Genomic DNA, 26,817 nt, shown 5'->3' on the forward strand with positions numbered 1-26,817 from the left:
TGAGTGGTTTTGCTCTTATTTCTCTTTAGTAGCTTTACAGATGGAGTCTCTTGACTGATATATGAGCTTTTAAAACAGATTGTGTTTGGTTTAGGAATAAATACTTTTAAGAAACAAATTTTTAAAATCTTGCTGCTAAACTATTTAATTATACTGAGAGGTAAAATTTTCTCTTTAATTGCAACAGATTTGGGATATGGAGCAGTGGCTTGGAGGAACTGAGGCTGTCATCTGATTTGCAATTTCACTGAGTAAAGCACCAAATACTCCTTATTCATCATTTAGAACTCTAACAAATAAGGTAATAGAAATCACAAAAATCAACTGTAATAGTGATGATGGTGCTAAGGGCTGTCATTTTCTTTTTTCTTGACAAGATTTACATCAGCTATGCTAGTATAATTTAATGAATAGTAAATATCATGCAATGTCTCATCTAACACAGATGAAGGAGATTCTTTTAGCCAGGGAAGCAGAATGCCAAATGGAAAGAAAACAAGAAAGAAAATTTCTTCCTATTTCCTTTGAGTGCTGGGCTTTGGATGTAAAGCACCTGCTCCTTTTAAATGACTGCTTCTTTGTAGGATCTTGCTTAACAGGCCACGATGTGGCACAGGCAAAGCTGACACAAGAGACAGACACTGAGGCAAAACACCATGGAGTCCAACAGGGTGGGACACGGTGGCTGCTCAAATAGTCACAGTCATGCAGAAAAACAAGAAACATCCATACAACGCAACAAACAACAGGCAAAAGAAAAGGTTGATATCATCAGCAGGAAAGCATTCTCAACAGAGCAAGCAAAACTGTATAGACCAGCTACATAGAGGTTTGGGAACATCACTATACCTATTTTGTCCTCTATGAGACTGACACACGCAAATGTTGGAGGGGAGAAGGGTGGGAGCTACATCTTCTCCTGGCAGAAAGACTGGCTGCTTTCTGACCCCTACCAAACATACTGGTCTATAAAGTGTTTTCAGAGGACATGCATTTCCAGTGGGATCCTACCTGATGATCTGTTGTGTTCCATCAGCTGGTTGTCCTTGCCCAGGCAGATGTCACCCTGTGTGCTATTGCAGGCCATGTTCAAGTCTGTCTTGCAGAAGGTGGGTGAGCTGGCTTGAGGAGCAGGAGGGATGTGCTTCTTCCGCTTCCTTGGCAGTTTCTGCTTTGCCATGGCCAGGGAGTAGTACATCCCAAAATTGTTAACTATCACAGGCACGGGCATGGCTATGGTGAGCACTCCAGCCAGTGCACACAGGGCTCCCACCAGCATGCCAGACCAAGTCCGTGGGTACATGTCCCCATACCCCAGGGTGGTCATGGTGACCACAGCCCACCAGAAGCCGATGGGGATGTTTTTGAACTGTGTGTGCTCACTCGCTGACGGGTCATTAGGCTGGGCTCCCACCCGCTCTGCGTAGTAGATCATAGTGGCAAATATCAAAACACCGAGCGCCAGGAATATTATCAGCAGCAGAAACTCATTGGTGCTGGCTCGCAGAGTGTGCCCCAGCACCCTCAGGCCCACGAAGTGCCGGGTCAGCTTGAAAATCCGAAGGATCCTGACGAACCTTACCACCCTGAGGAAACCAAGCACGTCCTTAGCAGCTTTGGAGGAGAGCCCACTCAGGCCCACTTCTAGGTAAAAGGGCAGGATGGCCACAAAGTCAATGATATTCAAGAGGTTTTTGATGAATTCAAGTTTGTTGGGAGAAAAAATAACACGTACTAAAAATTCAAATGTAAACCATACCACGCAGACTCCTTCCACATATGTCAGTGCAGGATCTGTCTCAATCTCATACTGGAACACAGCTTCTGTCCCATTGATCACCTGCTCAGTCTTGTTTATAATAGTGTTGAAAGCCTCGTGTGTTTCCAGGCAGAAGGTTGTGATTGAAACTAAGATGAAGAATAAAGAGGCAAAAGCGATGAACTGAAACACAAAGAGAGAAAAGAGACGTCAGAACCACACAGCTCTTCACATTAATACAAATTATGTCTGCATTTATAGTAAAATTTCTACTCATTCCTCCCCACATGGCTGGCAAATTCATATGCATACAAATTTCCATCTAGGCTAGAGGAGAGCAGCAAACAGCTCTCACACACAGGTCAGGAGTCCACGAGCAGGAAAAGTCTTGGCAATGGATGTCATGGCAAAATGCAACTCATTAGGAAAGTGGCAACAAAATCTTTAATCTCTGCTGAATTGTCTGAATTTGATTCAGTTGTCAAAGTTCCTTGCAAGCAGTTCCTGTACACACCAACCACAGCAATACTTAAAGATGTCATCACTCACACAGCGGAAAATGTGGACTGACCCTAACAGTCCTGAGATTATGGTTCAGAGTTCACACCTGTCTTGAAAAATGCCTCAGAGGGATCTAGGAGCAGATCCAAACTCTGGGTTTCCTTTAGATTTTCAACAATTAGCAAATACAGGATATTTACTGATAGAAAATGTCTTCTGTGCTACAGGTAGAGTTGTTTGCATAACCTATTATGTTTGGAGTCATCCATCACTGATTGTTTTGGGCAGCACTAAAAGTAAACCTTTGCCACAGTCTTAGGATCCACAGTCCTGCTAACCAGGTTAAAAATTCTGGGCAGTCCAAACAAAAAGGGAAATACAAATTCAGTTCTAATAGAGGCACATGAATTGATAAAATACAGGTAAATAACCTGGAAACAGCCATCACAGAAGATTGTTTAGGGCTTAAAAAGTATATACTGCCTGATCTTCCAGTCATAACAGTCAAGCATGGAATAACAGAGAACATCCAGGACAAGATCTCAGAAATTAACACTGAGCCAAACAGCTAGAGCAGGAGATAGATGTTCTTACACTGAGGAATATACACCAAATGAAAAGGTTTTTTGAGGTCAGCTATTCCTTTGCTGCAATGGTTAAATTCTTTTCAATGACATTGCAACCATAGCAGCTTGCACTCAAACAGCAATGGTGTGGTACATAAATAACAATATTTTTATTATTTTGAATTTGCATCTTAATAAACATTTTATAGCCAATATTATCCTGGGGGGAAAAAAAAGCCTTCTGGAGACATGAAGATTTTTGAAACCATTAGGGGTCTAAGGAGGCAAAAAGATGCCTAAACAGTTAAAAAATTTCTAGTATCTAGTTACCACACTGAAATCTTGAATGTCATTGGAAAAAATCTAGTTGTAAGGCAGACAAAACAACAGCCATAAGCAAGAATGCCTCTGCTCTGCCACTTTAACCTGGGATACAGCATTGTGGCAAAACTGATTTTGTTTACTTTGGATATCAGTGACTGGATTTAGCATCAGCATTCAGATTTGGTGTTATGTGCTGCAGGAACTCATTTGGGCTCCTACAATACTGAATGCTTGTACTTTCCAACATGGAACACTGGTTAGACAACAAAATATTGTCTTTACAACCTGTAGAGAGAATTCCTTTTATTCTGGAAACAAGCTTGAATTTGCAGTGCAGGTCTGGCAAATTTATTACATTCAGATTCATGACATGAATCGATGAAAAATCACATATAAGTACCTATATCAGATCTTTGCAGGTTATTTATGGCTTCCTTTTCCTCAATCATAGAAAAAAAAAGTTATTACACCATGCCCTACAATTGCAGAAACTAAATCTGTTACCTTTCAAAAAGTACTGACTCAGAGACTGAACTGAACACTTATCATCCAGTCTGGACTTCTAGCCACAAGCTAAGCAAACGATCTTACACTGTCTGATTTTTACTGAACAGGCTTTTCTGCCTTTGCCTTAACTACAAAATTGCTGCATGTTCATAGCTCACAGCACTTGACACCAACACACACAAAAGAGCCTCAATCTTCTGTGAGACAACTAGAGTCAGCAAATACAACCAGATTTATATAACTTAAGTGAATTAATCTCAGCAGATCTTTGCAAAACTTCTCCACAGGAGGGATAGAGAATTTATCAGACTTTAAGCCACTGGTGGCCTAAGAATGACCCTTGGGTGTCTCCTAGAGCATCATCCAGACTTCTTTGATACAGTCAAAAATGGAAAAAGCAAACATGGAGGTTGAGTCACTGAATCTAAGTCAGCACTGTAGTTTGCAATTTCAGAGGGAACTTTTGACACAAAATATTGGCCAATCTCTTCAACAGCAACACTGGTGATTTCAGACAACTGTGAATTTTTGTCTGAAAATAAAATAAAACTACATTCAGCCTAACCAAAATTGATGAAATTTACCAACAAGTAGATAATTTACCAACAATTCAGACATAATAAGGATTAACTGTGCATTCAACAGTGCATTGAACCTAAAAGTATGTAAATAATTACCACAGTAAAGACATTGTCATGTCCAAAATCTATCCCAAAGACAGTCATCTTCCAGAGGTCAGAAGAGAGACAAGAAAACATTACAAATCTGGTGACAGATTTCTTGGTCAATAGATCAAATCGACAATAAAGCATTCACAGAAATGTAAAACAGTAAGATGTACATATTTTTGCCATGCATATGCATGCCATCACTGATTTTGGACAAAAAAAACACATTCCTTTTGTGTCTCATTGCATTTGGTTTTAAACTGCCAGCTCCTTGGATCAGGACAGAGCTTGCATAGCACCTAGAAAAGCTGCATACACAAGAGACCTACAGTGTTATTCCAATAATCAGAGGATTCAGAGAATATGCAAGAGAAAATGCAAAGACCAATGCAAGTAGGAACATTTTATCAGTCCAACAGAAAATGTTTAGGGATTAACCTCACATTAACAAAGATGCTTCCTTAGTGTTATGTTACACAATGCCAGGCAATGTGTTGAAAAGTCTCTAGCATGTTTTTCATATACATCTGTAATGATAGAACTAAGTGAAGTCATGTGCTATCCTCATTCTATGCTTTCCTTCTCCTTCATCCTAATTCCAGATTTCTAAAGTAATTAGACTCTAAAAATACATCAATTTTTGTCATGTGGGCAAGCACCACATTTCAGAAAAAGACAGTACAGATTTGAACTCACAGATTCTCTGATGGATGTGATCAACCAAATTCTATTTCTCAGTCCTGCAATAGTTCCTCAGTCCACAATGACCAGGGTAGCACACAGAACTTTTTGTTTCCTTTTTTGTTTTATGAAGTATAAAAATCTAGGAGTTAGCCTATTCATTATTTCAGAATGGTTACAAGAGTCAATTTTCTGTTTGAATCATTAGCAGCCTTTCACTTTGAGAAGTTCTGAAAACTTTGATTTTGACTAGTTGCAAGACAAGTTCAGCCTTGGTATAGAGAAAAACAGCTTATTCACCCCCTTTTTTAAACCAAAGATTGCAGGTCTAAAATGTTTTTTGAGAGTCTTCAAAAAAAGCTGAAGAAAAATTTTCAAATAATATCCAATTAATCATGATCTTTTTCTCATTTCTTAAAAAGGGCTTGGTTTTTTTATGTAATTGCTTCTTGTTTGCTTCAATGAATGTGCTAAAATTAACTTTCTTATTTAGGTTTTCTTTTTTCCTCCTGAAAGGACCATTTTTCTAAGCGACGGAATGGTTGTAGACACACTCTGGGGCCACCATTTTTGAAACTGAAATTAACACAAAGTGAATTAGCAAAAAGTTCAGCCCGTTTTTGCCAGAAGAGAGCAGTTAAGTTACAAACATATTCAGTGTGTAATACACAGCATGTAGAGCATTCCCCACTAAGCAGTTAAAGCTCTCAGGAGGCTGCTGATTCCCTCTGCTCACAGTTTGAAGGCAGTGTGCACCCAATTTTGTTCTTGCTTGTCAGCATCACAAGTTCAGACAGCAGAGATTCCATCTCTCAGCTTGTCTAGTTGATCACCAGCCAAGCTCTGCTGCTAACTTCTACTAATGTTCACAATAAGTGGATTATTCATCTATATCTTGATTTTCAATGAAGTACATTAATCTAGAGTCTGAGGTGCCTGCAGATAACTTATTGGAAGTAGAAGACTTTATGATTTGTACCTTGAATTCACTGTCTCATGGGGGACTGAGTAGCTCAGAGCTTGAAGAAATTTCAAAACTGACAACCAACTCTAGAACACCAAACTGAGCAGTCTGTGGATTAGCAGAACTTTCATGAGTCCAAAGTCATGTTTTATCTTGCACATAGCTCTTTAAGTGCCTTGAAAATTTAAGGTCACTAAAAACTGTGGCTGCAAATGACCTGACAGCAGTCTCACCTCACAGGCCATGTCTGGATTTCACAGCAGGAAAAGGCACCAAGTCAGAGGATGCTGTGGCTCACCTGACCCACACACATGTCCCCTGAAGGCAGAGACTTCCTGAGCCATTCCAAGGCTCAACAGCTCAGACAGAGCCTGAACAAAGCAGCAGGGGAGCTAGAAACTGATCCTCATACTCAGTGTATTATACATATTCATAAAATCAGACTGATCCCACTCTACATTTAAAATAAGTTTCTTCTGTCCATCCTACACCCTTAAATTATTTCTACACAATTATTTTGCTTTCCAAGATGGACAGGTCATAGTCAGTGAAGAGGTTAATGCATAGTCACAGTCATCCTTCTTGTTTCATCTTTAAGTTTTGAATAAAATCTCTCACCATATTGCAGTGTTTCCCCATAGAAAGTTTGTATCTTGTCTGGGTACAACTTGTTCTGGAGCTGGATTTCAACACCTCTTTCAACTCCCCTCACTGTGTAATGTATATTTTCTAATGTGAGCATTTAATAGCAGCTTTTAAGATTCACTTAGTTTGAGTTACATTCCAGGACACAGAAGGTTTGCCCTTGACACACTTGACAACGGAAAAACAAAATGACTGAATATTTAATAAGCCCTTGAAAATACAATACTTAATATTGTCTAATGCAGCTACAGAATTCCTTTTAAATAAAAAAGATTTAAATGTTGTTTAAAATAAATTTCTTCACAGGCACATTATGAGATTTAATACATGTGTGTTGCTAGAACTTAAAACAATTTTTAAAAATCAATATTCCTCCCCACCACACTCATAGACTAAAAATACAACTATAGAGCATCCAAGAAAAGAGACTGTGGTTTGTTTTTTTCTAAAGAAACTAACGTTGACAGCTTGTAACCAAAATCCTGCTTTCATTACAAAAGGTAAGAGTTTACTGAACAACTGAATGTTTTCTGACAAAAAACAAGAGCAGAGGAGTTTCCATTCATGGGTTGTTTGCCTTTCCAGATCATTCATGTTAACCAGAACCCTCAAAACAGAGTAACTTCTGTAGGATAACAGAATACTTAAAAGGAAAGCAGTATTCTTTTTTTAATACCATGCTCATTTTGATAAATTAAAAAAAAAAAAAAAATCCACACTTTGGAGATTTAAAAATTATTCCCAGTGAGTTCTGCTCGTATCTGTTAGTCTAAGCCTTGTCTTTTCATATTTCAGAATATAATATGAATTATTAAAAAACAAAAACCAACAGATTCAGTTTCTTCCTCTTACTAATCCTCTGACCACGAAAAGTAAGCTGATCCTTGCATTACATGCACCCACTTCTCACTGACTGCAAGAATTTAGTCATATATATGCATTACAAAATGTATTTTACAAGTTTTTTTCGCTTGTATTTTAAGACTCATCGATCTATTTCTAAGGCTAAAACAGTTATGAGTGGTAATACCAAAATTATTATACTCCCATCATAAACATTATAAGCTGATATTGATTTTTTTTTTTGTCTCTCTCAAGGTTCAGGAAAGAAAAGTATTTTTTCCTGTAAATCTTCCATAAATTTTTCCTGCAATATTCTCCAGAAGCCTTTTTTATTCTTCCAGGAATTCAAATTGTTAGTTTCTGAAATCCCCCTAGTTCTGCAGGGGGATTGAATGAGACCCAGTCAAACAGGGAACAAAGCCAAAATCACATACTGTTTCTAATCAGTCCCAACTAACTTGCAATGCTGATTTTTTAATCTAGTTTTATAGCTGCTTAGTCATATAAAACCAAAATCTCAAAAAAAAAAAAAAAAAAAAAAACATAAAAATCCAATGCATTTGAGGGATTTGGGCATTCAATGACAATATGGAATGTTACTTATGCAGAAAAAGAAACTGCATTTGTAAAGAACATGGCATGCTTCACTCAAAGTAGCAACTAACCTCAGGATTGAAATCACAGAATTAGATACCACTTCCAGCTTTAAAGAGAGTTATTTTTCTTTAGATTGTCCTCGTTTCTGATTTCAACATGATAGATTTTTTTCTCTCTGCTTAGTTCCATCTGGAGATCAGGAAATTGTTAAAATCATAATGTGATTTCAGAATGAGCTCTTGTGATGAACTTACCTCTCTATATAGTTTAATGTTCTGTGTGGTAGAACTTGAACATTAATGTGTGTTTTGCATAAACCCAAATACCTCACCAAACCTCCCATCAATCTCTTCACAACTCTGTTTCTCAAAACTGCTATTCTTCCTTAGATGTAAGTTGCCTTTGGAAAATTATCATTTCATGAAAAAGAAAAAAGAAGGCAAAGTCACAAGTTTTTATGGTGTGATGCATTTTCAGTGCACTGTATCTGGATATACTTAGTAAGAAAACAAATACCATCAGAAGCTACTAACCAAAGTATAAGCTCAAGGCAAACATACTATCAATTTACTTCACCACTCATAAATCATAATCTCTTGCATTATTTCTCTCCAAAGATTAAGGAATTGATACAGACGCAGTATTTTAAATAAACCATCAAAGGACAAACAAAAGCATGATACATGAAGTATCAGGCACTAAGACCAATTTTATGTCTCTAAAAATCTGTAAGTCATTCTCCTTCTGGGGAATAAGGTGAAATGTCAGCATTAAAGTGGTTTTTAAATGTCTACATAAAGATTTAACAGCCCAACTTTAGCATCCAAATTGGGAAATTGGCCACTGTAGTATCTCAAGTGACAGTCAGAGCAGTTCCTGCCAATAATTTTGTTTGCATCCTACAAAAGATAGGTCTACTCTTTTCAAATCACCAGTACAGTTCTACCTCCTGCTAACAATATTTGGCATTCAAGCTAGCAGTTAAACTGCTGCTGTTACAATTCTACACATAGTCTTAACTGAATGAAAAAAATCTGTATGTCAATACACTTTTATTGATATACTGTCTAAACAGCCTATAGCTAATGTCCGATGTGTAGATTTGTAGTGCAGAAGTATTTACAGCTGAGAGTAGCTACTATCCATATGTAATAGTGAGAACACAAATGTTCTCTTGCTTGCTCATTATTTTCTCATTTGTTATAGTTTCAAAAATCTGTTGTCTTTCATTACCAGCTGGGCACAAATAAAAAGGTTATTAATGCATCTCTTCATATTCAGAAATCCAGGCACAAAATTAAGTCACTCTAACTAAGCTGTTAGGTAAATCAGCAGCCTAACATGAGTTTGACCCAGATACGTCTTAGTCACATCTACATTTTAAAGCGGATTATAAAGAAAACCAGAGTTACAAATCATCCTGCATTTTAATTGCATTTAATTGATATATATCTTTCTAAAGAATTCAAAACTGATTTACAAAGCTACCCTAATTTAGACATATACTCTCCTACTCAGCATGGAAAACTTTTTCCTCTGCCAAGTAACTGGAAAGAAGACTTGAGAATGAATTTCAGTGGCAGGACCACACCTCATGCAGTGGGATTCCTGGGGACAGGACTGATTCTGCAGCCCAGGACACTCCCTCATATTCCATCCCTCATTGCCTCCCATCCAATAATATTACTAATTTCCTAAATGACCAGTGCTGTTTCCCACTAGCAGATCAAAACCCTCTGACTTTGATGCCCCATGGAGCAGCTAAGTAAAACACATCATGCCAACACACAACATACCTCCCACTGCATCTATTATTGCCTCTTGACGACTCAACAGAAGCCCTTGAACAGCAATCACACTGCCTTCAGAAGCTTCTGTTTCCATTCATTTGAATTTATGTAGCTTGCTTCACTTGTGATTTTTCTGAGCTGTGACTATTGCAGCAATGCTTTTGGTTTAACAGCTAGCTGTGCACATTATTTTAACTAGACTTGGCATTTATATTCTAGCAATAATTTTTTTTGAAAAGGCATCAGCAAGGTTCACTTTGCCCTTGTCTTACTAAAAAAGGTCTGCATGGCAATGTGGCTTGATAAGTAAAACACTGCCACTCATTCATTAAACATTGCCATAAATCAAACAGGCTAAATATTTATAGCAGCTGCAAAAACGCAGTGGATGTTCTTCCCAGAGTAAAAGCAAAGGTGAGAAAAAGAGGAATTCACAGCTTGTATTCTGGTCTGATCTAAGACACTCAGAGGTTTCTCATTACTAAAAGAGAATATTCCAAAATGAAGCTTAACTTGTCTGAAGGGAAGAAGAATGCAGATTTTGAAGTGTGCATTTCAGCCAATCCCAAATTTACATAATGTGTCAAATTAGCCTCTCTGTTTGCTTTGTTGCCCTTCTGTAGACTACCTGCTGTTCACATCATTACAGAAAAGATTAGGCTCTGGGACCTGGCAACTTGAAATACTACACAGGCAGCATCTTTCTTTCTGCACTTGATTTATCATGAGAAGTTCTCATTTGGCTCAATGGGTCAAAACTGGAAAAAAATCTTCAGTATAATACCATTTATTATTAATAGGCTTTTACACCCATGCAGACAAATGGAGAAAAGAGACACATTCTTAATATAAATTAATGAAAATTCTATTATAATGTAGTTTGCCTAGCACATAAATCTCACAGCTATTAAAATTACAGAAACATTTTCATCTGTATCATCTCCATCTCACTTAAGCACTCAGGCTCATTTATGTCTATGTTTCCTCTCACTGAAAACAAGTATGATGGCCTAATTTAAAATTACACTTGGATGAATTTAGAAGAGATTCTGAGACTTGGCATCCATTAAGATTTGTCATAGAGCCCATCTCAGCTTTCATCAGAGGAGCCTTTTAACCAACTCATATATCCTCTTTTGCTATCCCGAAGCTAATCAAAACATTCTGGAGTTACTTACTAGTTTTCCAGGCCTGTGTCTTTCCTGTGCAACATAGTAAGACTTCTACTGCGAGTTCTGAAATTAAAACTACCAAACTCCCTCTTAAAAATTGAAGGGATTGAGCCTGTTTTCTAGATACTCAAAAGTGTATGCTAAATCCTTAAACTGCTGATTAACAGGTCTCCTTTGACTGGAAGCTTTCCTTTCCATATACTACTTAAGTAGAACTGGGTTAATTTTTCATATTTGCACCACAGTAATAAAATAGATTTGATAGTAACTGGTACCTCTGCTTCATGATTGCAACTTAGTTATGGGTAAGCAAAACCATAAGGAATAGGATTCCCAGACTGTGGCATTGCTTAACCCTTAGTTGCTTGGTAGGACAGTCCTAATGATGAGCTTCCAATGGAGCAGGCTTTGTGGATAATCTAGACTTAATAAAAGCAAATCATGAACACACAAACTTCAGCCTGTAACTTCTTACAGGACCTGTCACAGTTGCAATCCCATAGAGAAAACCTCTCTGCCATTTGCATCAGCAGGGTTGCAAGCAGCAGGAGTAGTTGAACTGACTCGTGGCAGAGCACACAGTTCCCAAACTCAGCGGTCTCCAGCTCCCTGGCTCTGCCTTGAAAATCCTCTAGGAAGTAGAGATGTTTTTTTCCCCCTCAGATGTCCAGAGTTTGATCCTTTCTGCATTTCCAGCTTCAGTGTGTCCCTGTCCTGGTACTTTCTCTTCCTGTCCTTCCCTCCCTTTCTCAGCCCAGCTCTGTTCTGAGGTTCACTGCTGGATCCCAGACTTTCTTCCTCTCTTCTTCTAAGCAGTCTGTTCTTACCTTATCTGTATATCCATGTTCTATTCCTCTAATCATGCTTTATTTTCATATGCAGCTCTTTCCAGAGCTGATGTGCCTCTGTTCTCCAGGCTCTTCCAGGCCCCAGACTCAGCCTTCTCTTCACATCCCACCTGGCTATTTGTCCCAGGCCATTTGCTCAGTTGGTTACTTTGCTCAGCTTCTTGGTCTCAGTCTCTGCATCTTTCTACCTCGCTCCACATTTCTGGACCTTCAAGCCATTCTCCTTTGACATAAATCACAACCAACTTCCTGTTTTCAATCTCCAAAAGTAAGAGAGCTTCCTTCTGCTCCAGTGCTGATACCACTCCATGGTCTCCTGGTCCAGCCACTCACTGTCATGCATCTTTTCTCCTTATCTCACAACCTCACCAGGATTTTTATGCCAGCCTACACTCCCTGTACAGTTTCTGTGACTTTTATATTGGTATCTGAAGGGCACATGTGCCTGGAAGCTCATCTGATTTTTCCAACTGAATTACTGGTCTAATGGAAGACTTTTTTCTTTCAAACCTGGTTTGACTTTTGAGATTAAGGCTTCCTCCCCTACATCAACTAGATTCCAGGAAAACTGAAGAGAGTATATATGCTGACCCTAATTTTAAAAATCTAATTTTTAATAAAATTAGAACAGCTCCTCTTCAGAGAATTATTTATGTCTTTCTATAGTTAAATTACTGGACAGTCTATAAAACAGAAACAGTCTTTACCTTTTTCCTAGGCCAGATAGCACAGTGTCCTTGCAACTCCTCCATGATCTCACACAACTCTCTGAAAAGTCTTAATATTAAAAAAATAATAAATTTTTGAGATACCTAAATCAATGCACCTTAACACTCTGGTACAGCTGAAAGAGTGATGCACTTGGAGAAGAATTTCAGGTCAGAAGGGTGTTTTTATGAGAGAGGGAAGGGTGAGACTGCTGAAACTCCCGTGCTTGATGTATGTGAGTATGTTTCAAGTTCACAACACAATCACATAGATCAAAGCTAAATTTAGAGACAGTAAATTATTCATTGCAATTGTAGTCAGCTAGGCTTATCTGGACCCTGAGGAACCAAACATATCACCTCAGACAACAGCAGCTCACACAGACATGTTTTTTTCAGACCTATCTTTTGGCTCCACAGTGCAAAAAAAAAAAAATGCATTGGTCAACAAGTTACCCAGAATCTTGTGGAAGTTTTTTTGAAAGACAGGTAAATAACTATATGTAGCTTACTTCCATTTTTTAATACATTAAAATTTCATTTACCCTTGTCTCCAGGAATGCAGAAGTGATAGTTCAATTGAACTGAGAAAGCAAATGTATGAAAGAGAAAAGCCAGCAGTGCAACAGTTATTAGGATATTCAGACAACTGTGACATTCTTATTCCATTCTCTGTTCAAAGAAGACACTTGAATTGAAATGATAGTTCAAGGCCCTCCTCCAGAACCTGGGAGAAGTATATGAAAAAGATTACACAAGTTTATGAGGGGGATTAGATGACACTGGGTCTGTGATAAGAGAGGATTTGACTCAGAGACCCAAGAGGCTCCCCCAGCCCCTTGCCCCCATGAATATTTCCAAATCCAATTTACACATTTATTTAATACACAGATTATGTTCTAAGCTATTGCCATTGCAAGCATTAGCACTGACTCTGTGAATAGCACCATTTCAAATGTATTTCTATTATTTAGCTTAAACATTCTCACAGTGCTTCATCACCAGTTTGCCCTGGGAACTGACACTAATGCTTACACTCTGGGCTGGACTAATCAGCACAAGGACAAATACCAGTAACACTATGCATCATCCTGATGAAGACTCCTTTATTCAAAATCTTGTTATTATGAGAAGAAGCTTGCTAGCAGAGGGGAACCATACAGAACTTAAGCTTTGTGACCTCAGGAAAACCCAGGAATGAATTCCTATGTCAGATATATCAAGCCACTATGGCACATGTATTTCCTCACAACCAGGTGTTTATATGGACAAGAGCATTCATCACAATCCAGTGGGCTTCAGAAGCCTTTACTTATGAAAAAATCAATACTGGAATACACACAGCAGACCCATTCCAGGATCTTTTTAACTACATTCTCCACACAAAGGAGTGTGGGAAGAAATAGAAACTTAATATAATAAAAATTTGGATGTTCACCTATAGTAAAGCAGCCAGCAGTAAGAATTAATCTGATTATCATAGAGTGAACATGCCATTGAGTTGGCTGGGGTAGATATTTTTCTGTGCAACTAGGTTTTGGGGCTAGCTAAAGGCAAATAACTCTGCACTAGTTACCTTTACAATGGGCTGGTATGGTTTTTTAATTTATTTTATTTATTTTTTGGGCTGGAATCCAATTATTCTCACAGCAGTGAAAAGCAACATTTGCAGCATTCAGTGGAAACTCTGCATTAAGTGAATTCTCTAGAGAGCATATCTGTGGTGAAAACAGTTAGGAAATCAGGCAGCAAAAGAGATATTTGACATGTCTGGAGATCTTGCTGATGATTATGCACAAAGGGGACTATGGGAGAAGGAACTGCCACTGCTGCCACTACCAGGCAGATTGTGCTCACTAGAGACCTTTTGAGAAGGCAAGCTGCAAAAGGGGTGGCACGCAATGCTGCACTGAGGCACATTTTGCAGTTTCTATTTCCAGTGTAAGGTCTACATGGGATATTTACTGCTGGCACTTTCCTTTCAAGACTGGTTACATCTGCCTGCATACTCCTCTTTAAAAAAAGAGCAGGTTAGTTGTACGTGGAATTAAAAGTGCTGTCACTGATGAAATATGCATGTGACATACCAGCAGAAGTTGGTCACTGGTGGTGGCTATGAGGCAAACCAAAAAAATTAGCAGGATGCCAGAGTTCTTACTAGCCTCCTAAATCCACTTCTTGACCATTAGGACTCTTTGTTCCTTAAGATGCCCCTTCAGAACTATAACAAAACTGCATTAAAACATCAGCTGTGGGTTTTTCTGGGTGGCTTTTGGTTTTTGGAAGTAACTTGGACAGATGATGACCATTAAAATAGTTTACCAAAAACTTATCACTTGCAGCGTTCAGGATTACTTTACCAAGCAAGAGCAGAGATACATTAATAGACTGTATGTAGCAAATCAGAAGACTGTGGGAAACAGAAGAAAACTTAAATGCATCAAAGGATTCAAAGTAGTTTGCAGCACATAGCATATCTTTAGGAATAAAAGCCTGATTCTTTCTTTACTAAAGGAGATGCTATAACATAAATGTTATCCCAGCCAATCAGGTATCTCCCCAGTCCTCAACAGATGAGCAGCTCAGAACAAAATCATTCAAGATTTTGTGTGCAAGATTTAGCAAGTATTCTATGCTTATAATTACATTTACAGTACAGGTTACTTATACATCACTGTGTTTGACCCACAGTTTTACATCAGGATGCTCTGGTGCATGTCTCTCAGTGCAATTATGAATTTGACTCCTGGGGGGAGACAGAGGGTGACTGGTGCCAGGTGAGCAAGGTATCAAAGTTGAGAGCAACATCTCCACCCAACAAATGGGAGAATCTTGTGACAAAGAGAATTTCTAGCACTGCAATAAATACACTGATCTGATTTCACAGCATCAGTAGTGACTCCCATTTTTGAACCCAGTTCTCCTCTTCTCTAGAGGAAAACAATGAAAAGAGAAGTTACTTTCAAATTAGTAAATAAAGAGAGTCACCTATACAGAATATTTTCCGTCCTCCGCAGCTCAAATACTCCAGAAACATCCATGATACCACTTGCACTGTGTGGGCTTGGATTTTGAATCTCATGTGCTTATATGCTTCCTGATCCTGACTCAGTTCCATCCCACCATAGCAAGAGCAGACAGCTGTCAGGCCACAACACTATTATAGATTGCCCCAGTACCAAAAAAGGACTATTTCTAGATTCCTCATATAGAACATAGATGAAAACCATCAAAGTTCATATAAAAATAATCTGTCTCCCACATCTATGCAGTCTGGTTGCTTCCCAGACCTTCAGGTCTCTCACTTCCCTGTCATTGCAGTAATTTCATCTAAAAATAAAAAATTCCTGAACTGTGAATGACATCCAGTTATAAGTGAGGATGTTTGGGTTAAGTCATTGTGCTTTGGTTTAACTTTTTTCTCTTGGTCCTTCACCTTCATTCATGTGAAGCTGAACCCTCAATTTCTGCACCAGTACAACACAGAGTGGGCACAAGAGCAGTGCCCAGTAAGAGCCATTAGCAGTTCCAGTACATTTCCAGTTTACTGAGAATGTTTGGAAGGACAGCACACTGCATGGCATGCAGGGTCTTTCATTGACAAGTTCTTGTGCAGAGACAAAGCTTCTCTCTCAGGCAATACAATAGATGCCCTCCAAACCTACAGACACAACTAACTCTCTTCTAGTAATACCTTTTATTATGCTGAATGTGGACATTGATACATGTCAATGCATGAATGCATTGATGCATGAATAAGGCACTTAAATATTTTAAAACTTTCTGTGGCAGGGGATCTTCCAAGAACACTGAAAACTGTCAAACTTCTGCCTCCCATAAGTCTCAATATATTTCTGGGTGGGAGGACATAAAGAAGTGTTATACAATATCTGGAAATGTTCCAGTTTGAAAAACATAATGTCTGGTCAACTCCCTTAATTCTAGCACATCACTTGCACACTGCCTCTTCTATTTCTAAAATAATGTAATCCAAGAGGTGAAAAGCTGCTGTTACTAAGACAAGAACTGCTAATGAGATTTTCATTGGGGATTTCAGTCTCCTCAGGAGGTAATTTAATTTCTTCCCTATCCTGTCTCACCCCCAACAAAAGAGGTGTCCCACCAAAAACAAAAAAGTATCCAGGGATCCAGATGCTCATGGGGGAGATGAAAGGCCATGTTAAAATCTGTAAGGAGTCAAGTCTAAGGAGGCTTGGACTGATGAGAAGTCCACCCTTCCCTGCCTTCCAAAGGGCTAAACAAACTTCAAACCTCAAAATTTATTAAAAATAAGTTTTTGCTTTCCAGTCAGCCATAAGCATTATTTTATCCCAGATCCCTGCAAAATTTTATAACTGTAACACCCCAAAATTCTCTCTCATTGTTTTTCTCTCCATCTCTTCTTTCTGCATCAAGCATCATGTGAAGTGACAGACAGGCAGACAATGCACCAGCCTTTCCAAATCCTACTGGGAATCATGTGAAAGAGAAGTATAAAAACCATCCAAAACCACACACAAAATATAATAGCACACAATTAATTAACCTGTCAAGAGAGAAGCAGACATTATTGTTCTGATGAGCTTTTTAGATTGTGGGTTGTTTCCTCTTGCCAGGTGCAGCTGCAGTGATAGCAGGGGGTAGCTCACAAAAATACTACACCACCAGTCCAGAACAAAAACTGGCCTTCAGACAAATAGTCTGGCCAGGCACTCACTCAGTACAAGAGCTTCACTCCAGAAGAGATCAGGCAAAGCAAGGGTGAGCTTTTTGTTTGGGTTTGGGTGTTTTATTTTCTATTTTGCACAGTTGGCACCAATGCTATTTCTATTGGGAGGAAAAAAAAAAATAAAAGCTATCTGGAAGTCAAATGGAGCCAAATATATGTAGCTATTTAGGCTCAACCCTATGAAATACTGAGCACCTCCTGCAGTGGAAACTGGGTTTACTCACTAGAGAGAGAGAGAAGCAGAACACAGGACTGGTCTGGTGAGGGCTGCTTGCCCAGGCTGCCTGTGGCAAGCATATGAATGTGGGAATCTGATAAAGGTCTTTAGCTTTATGGAAAATAAACCAAATAGAAATATCAGTTTTTTCACTTTGTTTCAACTGACACTCTTGGGCTTTCATCTTCATTTCTGCATGGGATATATAGCAAACTTTATGTTCCTCCTTCTAGAGCTCAAGCCTTGCTGTCACAGCTTTTGTAAATATTTTTCTCTTGATAAAAATTTCATATGTTTCTTTGATTATTTAATTTCCTAATGCAGCTCTCACTGTTACCCACATTACCAGATATAGCTTTCTCTTTTGGCCCAAAAACTTTCTGGGATTTAGAAAATTCTCTGTGTTACATGAGATTAAATCACTAACAAGATTAAGAGGGCTTGTAGAACATGGACATTACACAAGCCTCCTTATTGTGGGGGCCTTTCTTGTCCATAAGTTCCCTGTAGTTTTATTCATAAGATAAATGAGCCAGAAACAGCTAATACTTCAGGTACAGATAATTGTGGTGCAAAGAGCATCAGTTATTTATTTTGGGGGGGAGAAAGTGGGGGGTTTTTGATTGTTTTTTTCTGTACATTTCAGCCATAAAATTTCAGCTGAATCTCAATATCAATAGGCATCTTGGGGAAGAGATACACAATATAGCTTGGGAAAAATATTCTAAAACTGGAAAATTATGGATAGCAAGAGCTTGGAAAGCAAGAAATATTGCTTCTCTTAGCAGACTACTAATATGAAACAGGTTATGAGAATATTTTTTGAAAAACAGAGTTATGACCCCAACTGAAATATATGTCAGGACAGCTAAGATGGAGTTCTGATCACTGAGTATAGATCTAAATTTTAAAATAAAGGAGGTTTTATTTCTCATGTTACATGCAGAGATCTCATCAAACATTTTGGCTAACAAATGATATCAAGTCAGATAATGCTTCAGATATGAAGTGTGAAAATGCATGTTTCAAAACTTCATATTAACAGTTTATTTCAAATGCATGAAAAATTATGCACAATATGATCAGAAAAAGTACTTAAATCTTTTTTTAAAAATCCATTTCTGTCTACCACTGGCTAACAATTCAAATACTCAGATGTCAGAAACTGAGGAGAAAAGCCTGGAAAGGTTTTCATGCACTTGCAGACAGACCTGAGCCCACTCTAGATGAACTGACCACTGGTGTATTATCTTATCCACTGTCACAAATCCATGACCACATTGAACAACCCAAAAGCAAAACAAAGTCACTACCTGTACCAGTTGAGTTAAAGTATTTTTTACTTTATTTTACATGATCTGATAAGAGTAGTGTGAAGATATGATTGTATTTGCTTCCTGCTGTTCTCTGTTACTGAAATCTGTACATTGCAAGTGGCTAAAGAGGCCATGGTGTGACATTGCTGTAACTGGTTAGACCATGAGGTTCTTGCACTTTCCAAGGAAAGAATATAAGGTAGGTTGAAAATTTCCAAGCAAAATGAACCAAATTCTGTGTAGATAGAGCCAGATATTAAAACATTTTAGTGGTTTCTTGGCTGCAGAAATGACAAAGCATAAAATTGGCTCATGCAATATAGGGTTGACTTCCACTTATGAACAGATGCATACAGACATCAGAACAGCCCATTTGAAAACTTGGGCCTGTGAAAGAACACAGAAGGCAAAAATCCAAGTCCCATTGCAGAGCAAGAGAACTTTTACCAGTTAAATGTGCATTTACAAGGCCCGCCAGGGAGGCAGCAGGCCATTAGGTGAGATTTAGTGTGGTATCCATGCATCCACGTTACAGGGCAGCAACAGCATGCACAGGCAAGGACATCTTTCCCTCATTTCTTTCAAATCCAGGCTGCCTGTAATACTGTGTCATTGATACTCTTCCAAAAATATGAGCTGATTCAGGCTTGTAGTCCTTTACTGCCTGATCACCATACAAGACCTTAATACCAATGCAGCTCCACTGGTGTAGTAACAGGATAACTCAGCACAGCACAGTGAAGTTTAATGCTGTTGGAACGGAGAACAGAAAAAAAACCAAATCTCTAGAACTGGGGAAATGAGAGAGTAAGCCAAAAAAAGTAACCCAGCCTGGCAATGTCAGACCACCTGAGACAGTGACTGTGCAATTCAGAGTTTTCAATGAGGCACGTGCTGAAGAACCTGGCTAAAATAGCAAGGAGCACATTGATTTTGGCAATGTGACTGACTCCATGTGCCTGTGTATGCATAAGCTCACTCAATGTGCACAGACTGCTGCTGTACTGGTCTGCAGCTACAAGGTGCAATAAAATTATAGAGAAGCCATAAAACAAAACCTGACATCCATTGCTCGGAACAGGGACTTTACAATCTTTCTTTTACTCCAAATGAATTTGGAAAAACTCTTGTAATTTCAAAGCACCCAACAAATATATCCAGTACAGGCTTGTAAGATACACAAACACACAGCAAGATGTTGATCTATGAATCATTAATTATTATTCTCACACACATTTACCTCAGGGGTAAACTGGGAATGAAGTTCAAAATGGTGTCAGGGTATGTGAGAAAGCTCCCAGGTTCCATTAAATGTCTCCACTAAGCTAATGGCATGGTAGAAATGCTTATTGAACTAAATCTGGATGACATGTATGTATCAAGCCATTGGACTCTTTATATACCACACCAGCCAAATATGAAGTATTCAGTTGTCACTGTAAACTAGGCATGAGTGGATGGCTTGGTGTAACAGAAAATATAAATAAAATAAAACTTACTCATCTATCCCCAAGCCACTTTTAAGACTATAACAGTGCCTTTTTAAAGATTAGTAGCTGGAATGACTTATAGGAGATAAACAGTTGATGCTATTTCTAAACATTAGCTTCATGAAGTGAGTTCTAATTTCTAAGAATAGTGCTAATAATTATGCCACATAATGTAGCTCAGTACAAAGGAAAAATAAACACAGTCTTATTCAACCTCTGGTGATATTCTTATCTTAGATGCCACAGAAGTTGATGAAATGCCAGCAGAAATGTTTTCAATTAAAGGCTGATTAGAAGCCTCATTTTGATCTTCAGCATGAATTTACTCTAAACCTCAGGCTAAACTTGAGTGCTGCTACCATACGTGGGCTAACTAGCTCATGGAGGAGACAAGAGGAATTCCCAAGTTAGGAGTGAAAGGAAAGCTCACATACTTGATAGAGAAAAATAAAACTCTTTTTGTTTTCCAATTCAGTGTCCTCTTATTTATTTTTTTAGTAAGTTACCTGCAAACAGGATGATTTGTTTCAGAGGCTTGCTGCCACCATGCAGTACTGAAGGAGCACTTCTTCAGAATTTCCTGTTTCTCAGATACATGTAATTTGAACAGTTCTGATCACTAGTACCTATTTAACATAATTAACCCTTCACACATGTTTTGGCAGTCAACTTGTGCCATAATCAAAACCAAGTTTTCCATAAATATCAACCACCCCCCACAGAAAGATTTGGTTTAGAGGTGTAGTTTAGATTCAGACCACAAACTGTGTGTAGATGAGATTAGACACTTTTAGCATTGCACAGGCATGTCTGCAGGTGGTGAATTAACCCTGAAAATCCTTAAGAAAGGAGCTGATCACAATTACCATAACTGGAAAACACTGAATGGAAGAAGTGTTTCCTTCTGTCAGTGTAATAGTTCTGAGAATTGCTCTTGTACACTTGGTAACAAAGGACAGAGAAAGAGCTGCTCTTTAGAAGACAGGATCTCTCCCTGATAAATGTACATAGCTGAAAATATGCCATTGCTACGGCTGCTCTGCAACTTCCACAGCATGCTGGATCCTCTATTCAGCATGGTTTTAGAGTACATCTAAAGAGAGACCATCTTTTCACCAGGAACGTTAAAAAAAAAAATAATCTTGCCTTTAACCTGAGCGTGCAATAGGCAATTAATTTGTTTGCTTTCCTAATGAAAAGGAAAATAAACATGCCATAGATTGCAGACTGAATGTTTTTCTCTCTTGGCAGTGTGTAGTTGGTTTCTCATAGCAACAACAGTCGTGCCACTGTCAACAAAAGGCCACTTGATTTACTGCAAGCCTGGACTAACTCCACTGAATGTAGCAGTCCTGTATCTTCAGTCCTTCATCACAGCTGTGCCCCTGGTGCCAGCTGGAAAGGCTTGCTCATGGTGGCTCAGCAAGCCAAAGGGCAGCAGACAACCCTGGGCATGAGGTCCCAGCCCCTCTCACCCTCCCTGGCTCACCATCCCTGCTGGATGCTTCTCCTACAGGGATGCAGGAACAAGCGGAGATAAACACGTGCTCCAGGAACCATTGAACAGAAGCAGCTATACAATAGTGAAAAACAAGGGCAACAGACACCTAGGATGGTTCAGCAATTTCAGAAGTCCAGATTCAAAGTGGTATAGCAGGAGCAGCATCTGACCCACCATCAGCTCACTGTGATGATATTATTTTATCTTGGAGCCCCTACTACATTCTTCCTTTTAGCCATCAGTCATGCAAAGTAACTGATTTAATTCTGCAGATTATCAGACCATTTATTGGTGAAACAAATTTCTGCCCATGACCTTCTCCTTAGTATCTAGTTGACCTTGGTTAAACTCCCAGTTAAAGGTTCTTCCTTCATCAGTAAACTGTTTATATACCATGTTTTCAGCATAATAGCACATCAGTCAAGATGCCAGCAGTCACTAAATGCAGGTTTCATGCTCCACACCAGGTAACTGTTTGTTTCTCTAGCTGCCTATAAATTTCACAGCAACTAATAATGCATGAAAGCAGCTACATAGGAGGAAAATTATAACAATATGAACTATAATGAACATTTTATTGCAGCTTACATTGCCAGTGTCTGGAATCCTGGAAATATTACTGATCAAAACACTATTATTTCAAATAATTGCACATAACACAGTGAATTATTCCTCTTACTATTTGACTGTAAAAGAAACTGCCTTGATAAACCACACACAGCATTCTATAAGACATGGATATAATCAGAAATCAATCAGCATATATGCCCTTTGAATTTAATAATGAAGAACTGTCAGTGCAAGCTGAAAACTTCCCAAGTTAGATTTCACCATAGTTACTAGCCTGTTAGAAGAATACAAAATACGATCTTAAAAATCCCTGTAACCAATTGACTACATGTGTCAACTTGCCTTGAAAGATTAACTTAATTATGTAGAAAGGGGGAAACAGAGCTTGTAGGATTGGCAGGATTTAAAACTCTTTGATGTTTGTTTCTTAAGTGCTGAGATAGGGCAGTTGAAGCCACATATAATAGTATGAAAATGTGCTTTGAAATTCTTTGAAAATAAAAGTGCTACACAGCTGCTGTTACAATTACTGTATCTAAGACGTCCATGCACAAACCATCTTTGAATGGCAAATGTTATGAAATCCTTAACCAGGCTGGAAGTTATCTCAAAGAGGTGGTTTTAAAGGATGTTTTCTAACATCTTTTAAGTTCCTGCTATTGTAGAAATGATAAATCTCATCAAAGTTAGAGGAAAATAAGCTGGCATTGTAAATCTAGCATTTGCCTGTTTTTCTAAATTGGCATCTAAGTGCTAATTCCTTCCTAGCTAAAAACCTCAACCTTTCTCAGATTCCTAAGTTAATAAGGCCAAATTCAGAAGTAAGAGTCACATGTGGCCATGTGATCTACAGACCTCAAAATTATCAAAGCTATGATATAAAACAATCTCCTTATCTTTCCTCTGAGCTTGGAGGAACACAAAATTACCAGCTGACTCCTTGTTGTGTCTTCATCATTTTCTTGGAAACATACACGTTCTCCTTATTCAGAGCTGCCCCACTTGGGGAATTTCAAGGTATATGTTCTCCTTAAGCTCACTGGGGCTCTAGAAAATAGATATTCTCTGACATTTACAATGAGTCTGCACAGAATTCCTACCTTCCAGTCTCTTTTTATAGTCAAGACAGAGTTGGGCAACTCTAAGTTACCATTCATTGTGAAGAGGTCTCCTTTAGAACAGAACCACAGGGCATGACAGTGGACATTTGACTGTGGATTACGGAAGAAGATCAGTCTGAACAACATTCTGCACACCAACATTTGATAAAACGCCTCCCATCTTCACTTGTAATGCATTTGGGATACAAATACCATTGAAAGAACCTGAGGATACTTCATATTCAGAGAGCAGATTTCTTAAGAAAATAGACTGATATTGACAGCAATTGTACTTAGGATTGTTAGGCTTCAGTTACCCTAGTTTTAAGGAGAGGGAGAATAGGAAGTAAAATTTACATGATGTGAGGAGATCTGAACCACTGAATACAAGATGTTATATGGGAGAGAAAATTCAAGATCTTTACAGACTTGTGAATTTTCATTAAAAAAAAAATCAGTGAGATTATTTCACCTCTGAAATAATTTCATTATGACCAGACTACATCACATTCTTAGATATCTTTGAAAATCCATTAATATTTTTAAAATTTCAAATCAAAATGTTTGCCTCCCATTCTGAAACACAACAGAATAATTTCTCCTTATTGCATATCAGACTATAACTATACAATAGCTATAAAATTATGTCCTATTAAATTTCTGCTATGTTAGGCATTAAAGTAATATAAGAGCAGTTTTTTAAATGCTTTTTCCAATGTATGGTTAAAGCAGATCAGAAGACATTTTTAGCAAGAGAATGACATTGCAATTTCATCAGGAAACAAAGTGTGACATCCTAATTTGATCTTGAGAGAAACTCTGGTTGAGTGACTGGCCAATTCTTTCTGTTTAAAAGCAGGTATACAACCTAGGGTAGAGAAACAATCAGTTATTAATAAATCTACAAATGAACCTCTATCTTAGAGCAACAATGCACTGTAATGAGCAAACCTTCTTATTTTAAATACAAATTGAAAAATGTTTTACTCTAGAGAAATAGTGCACAGGAAAATTTAAGCGAAAAGTATCTTTGATACAGTATGATTCAAGGAGTGCTTATAACCCCAGGGACCAGTGACATTTACTGTTACACTAGCAAAATTCTCTTTAACAGGGGCAAACCTGGATTTCTTGGTTATTGTTCAAGTTATGAGTCAGAGAACATGAGTTTTGAAGGTCTCCCCAGAGACCCACCAGCAAGACTGGATTTTCAGAGATCATTTCACCAGAAATTCAAAGGTGTGTTAACACACTCTCATGTGAAACCTTCCAGAAGGCTTCAGGGCTGAGAGGGCTCTTCAGAGGCACTGAAAGCTGCTGAGAGCAAGAGTGACTGCAACACAACAAACCTGTTCCACAAACATTAGCAAACCACCTCAGCACACCTCTTTGGCACCTTTGTTTTAAAAATTAAGAAACTGACACTTAATAAGGTGGAATGAGTTTACTAACAGTTTCCCTCCCATCCCTTGCTATGCAGGGATGGAGTATCCTTGCTAGTCACTTATACAAATTTTCAGAAGAATGTCTCTGATTCACTAAAGCAGCCATCACATTTTCTGGTTTACCCAAATCCAATCTAACCTGGCTGCTTCCCACTCCTACTACTATCAAAGCCTAATTCTCCCTTATGTTCCCAAGGTCAAATGCCATGAATTCAAAGATCAGAAGAGTAATTATAGACCACACAATTTATTTTATGAGAAAAAACAAAAACTAAAAAAAAAAAAAAACAAAAAACAAAACAAAAAAAAAAAAAAAAAAACAAAAAAACAAAAAAAACCCCCAACCCACCCCCTTTTTTTTTCCAAAAAAATTCTTCATGTTTTCTCTATTGTATCAATGCTTTGAAAATATAGAATGCTACGTAGCTGCCATTACAATTATTTTATCTAATAATAAGCTATCAAGGAAGTATCATAGAAAAACTAATTCAGAAAAAAAAAACCACCTCACAATACTCTAGCTCTATAAAAACACACTCTTGCATGTTTGTATGAACTTGTTTCACAAAATACATACACACAGCCAAGATACACAGAGGTCAATGTTAATATGCCCCTTCAAAACATCTGATAAAGGAGTCAATAATATTCACAACCAATTTCCTGTTTCCTAGATATCCTATCTTTACTAAATTTTCAACTTAGATATATCTTACTGTAACATATATTTCATTTCTGTTTCAGGACTTTATATGGATGTAACAACAGCAAAAATAAACAGAGGAATAGAAAATAGCAACCACTTTAATTTACCCACAACAGGTGGACAATTATTTTGTTGCTTGGTCAACTTTTCCTGTGTAAGAAATAGCAACAGGTAGAAACTAACATAGGCAGATTTATAATCACAGAGTGCAAGCATTAACCAAAATAATGTCCCTATAGATTGAAATCTTAATTTTTCAAATTGCTGATCTTTAGAATCACTGATAAATGCATCTATTTATACCTCTAGGGTTTCAGCATATGAAGAGAAAATTTTGACTTGTTGCCTGGCAGATGCACCTTTAGCCTCTATGTTCTCTTTTTTTTGTTCTGGAACATCTAAAAAAAATAATGAAAGTTCAAAAGAAGCAAAAATTGCTCTGTACGTAGTCCTTTAAATCTTCAAAGCTTAGAAATTATTAGCAATTAGGAATTAGAAGCATTTAAATTAATGAAATTCAAGTAAAAATCAAACATTTTTGACAACCTTTGAAGGCATTATTTAACTTAATTTTCTAACAAATAAATATGGCTTTTATATAATTAAAAAGTATTTTTGATACTTTCCTTTTGATTTTTACATCCTTGGCCTACACATATAAAGACTGCATCTTCCTATGGAATTCTGAAGGCAAGACAAAGCAAGGTAAAACAAAAATCTAATAAATGCTCCTTGGTTAAGGAGGAAAATCAAAGCAAAAATTCAGTACCTGATTAACTAATTTCCCTGCTGCTTTAGAAGTCAGAGTACAAAAGAAAGCAAGCACTCTCTTTTCTCATTTGATTCCACCAGCAGGTCTCCCAAGGGAAAGGATGTGTGACTCATGAACTAATGCCTTGGGAGTTCTCAGAATTCTTAAAAGTATTTAGTTGCCTTACTCTCCTTGTCCTTCATCCCTACACATCACATAAGGGTAAAAAAAAATGCCTGAGTCCTAACAGTCAGGTTTATGTGGAAGTTGAAATGCTGCAGCTTTCATTTTTGCTTTTCACACACCAAATAGAGATTAATTATTAATTATTAGTGTATTCACTGTAGACACCTAGAAGCAACTTCAATTTAGGGAAGTATTTTCCTACAGCACTGGTGCAACATTGTTTGGTTTGACTTT

General features: G+C 37.9%; 1 protein-coding gene across 1 annotated transcript in view; it reads right to left on the minus strand.

Annotated features, from left to right (window-relative positions):
- Positions 1-26,817, minus strand: part of KCNC2 (potassium voltage-gated channel subfamily C member 2) — a 96,535-nt gene that overhangs the window by 8,099 nt on the left and 61,619 nt on the right. The window contains 1 exon segment of the mRNA XM_079303634.1: positions 1,012-1,942. Coding sequence (XP_079159760.1) covers positions 1,012-1,942 — 931 coding nt within the window.

This window comes from Erithacus rubecula (genome assembly GCF_903797595.1).
Source record: "Erithacus rubecula genome assembly, chromosome: 4".
In the NCBI taxonomy this organism is placed as follows: Eukaryota; Metazoa; Chordata; class Aves; order Passeriformes; family Muscicapidae; genus Erithacus; species Erithacus rubecula.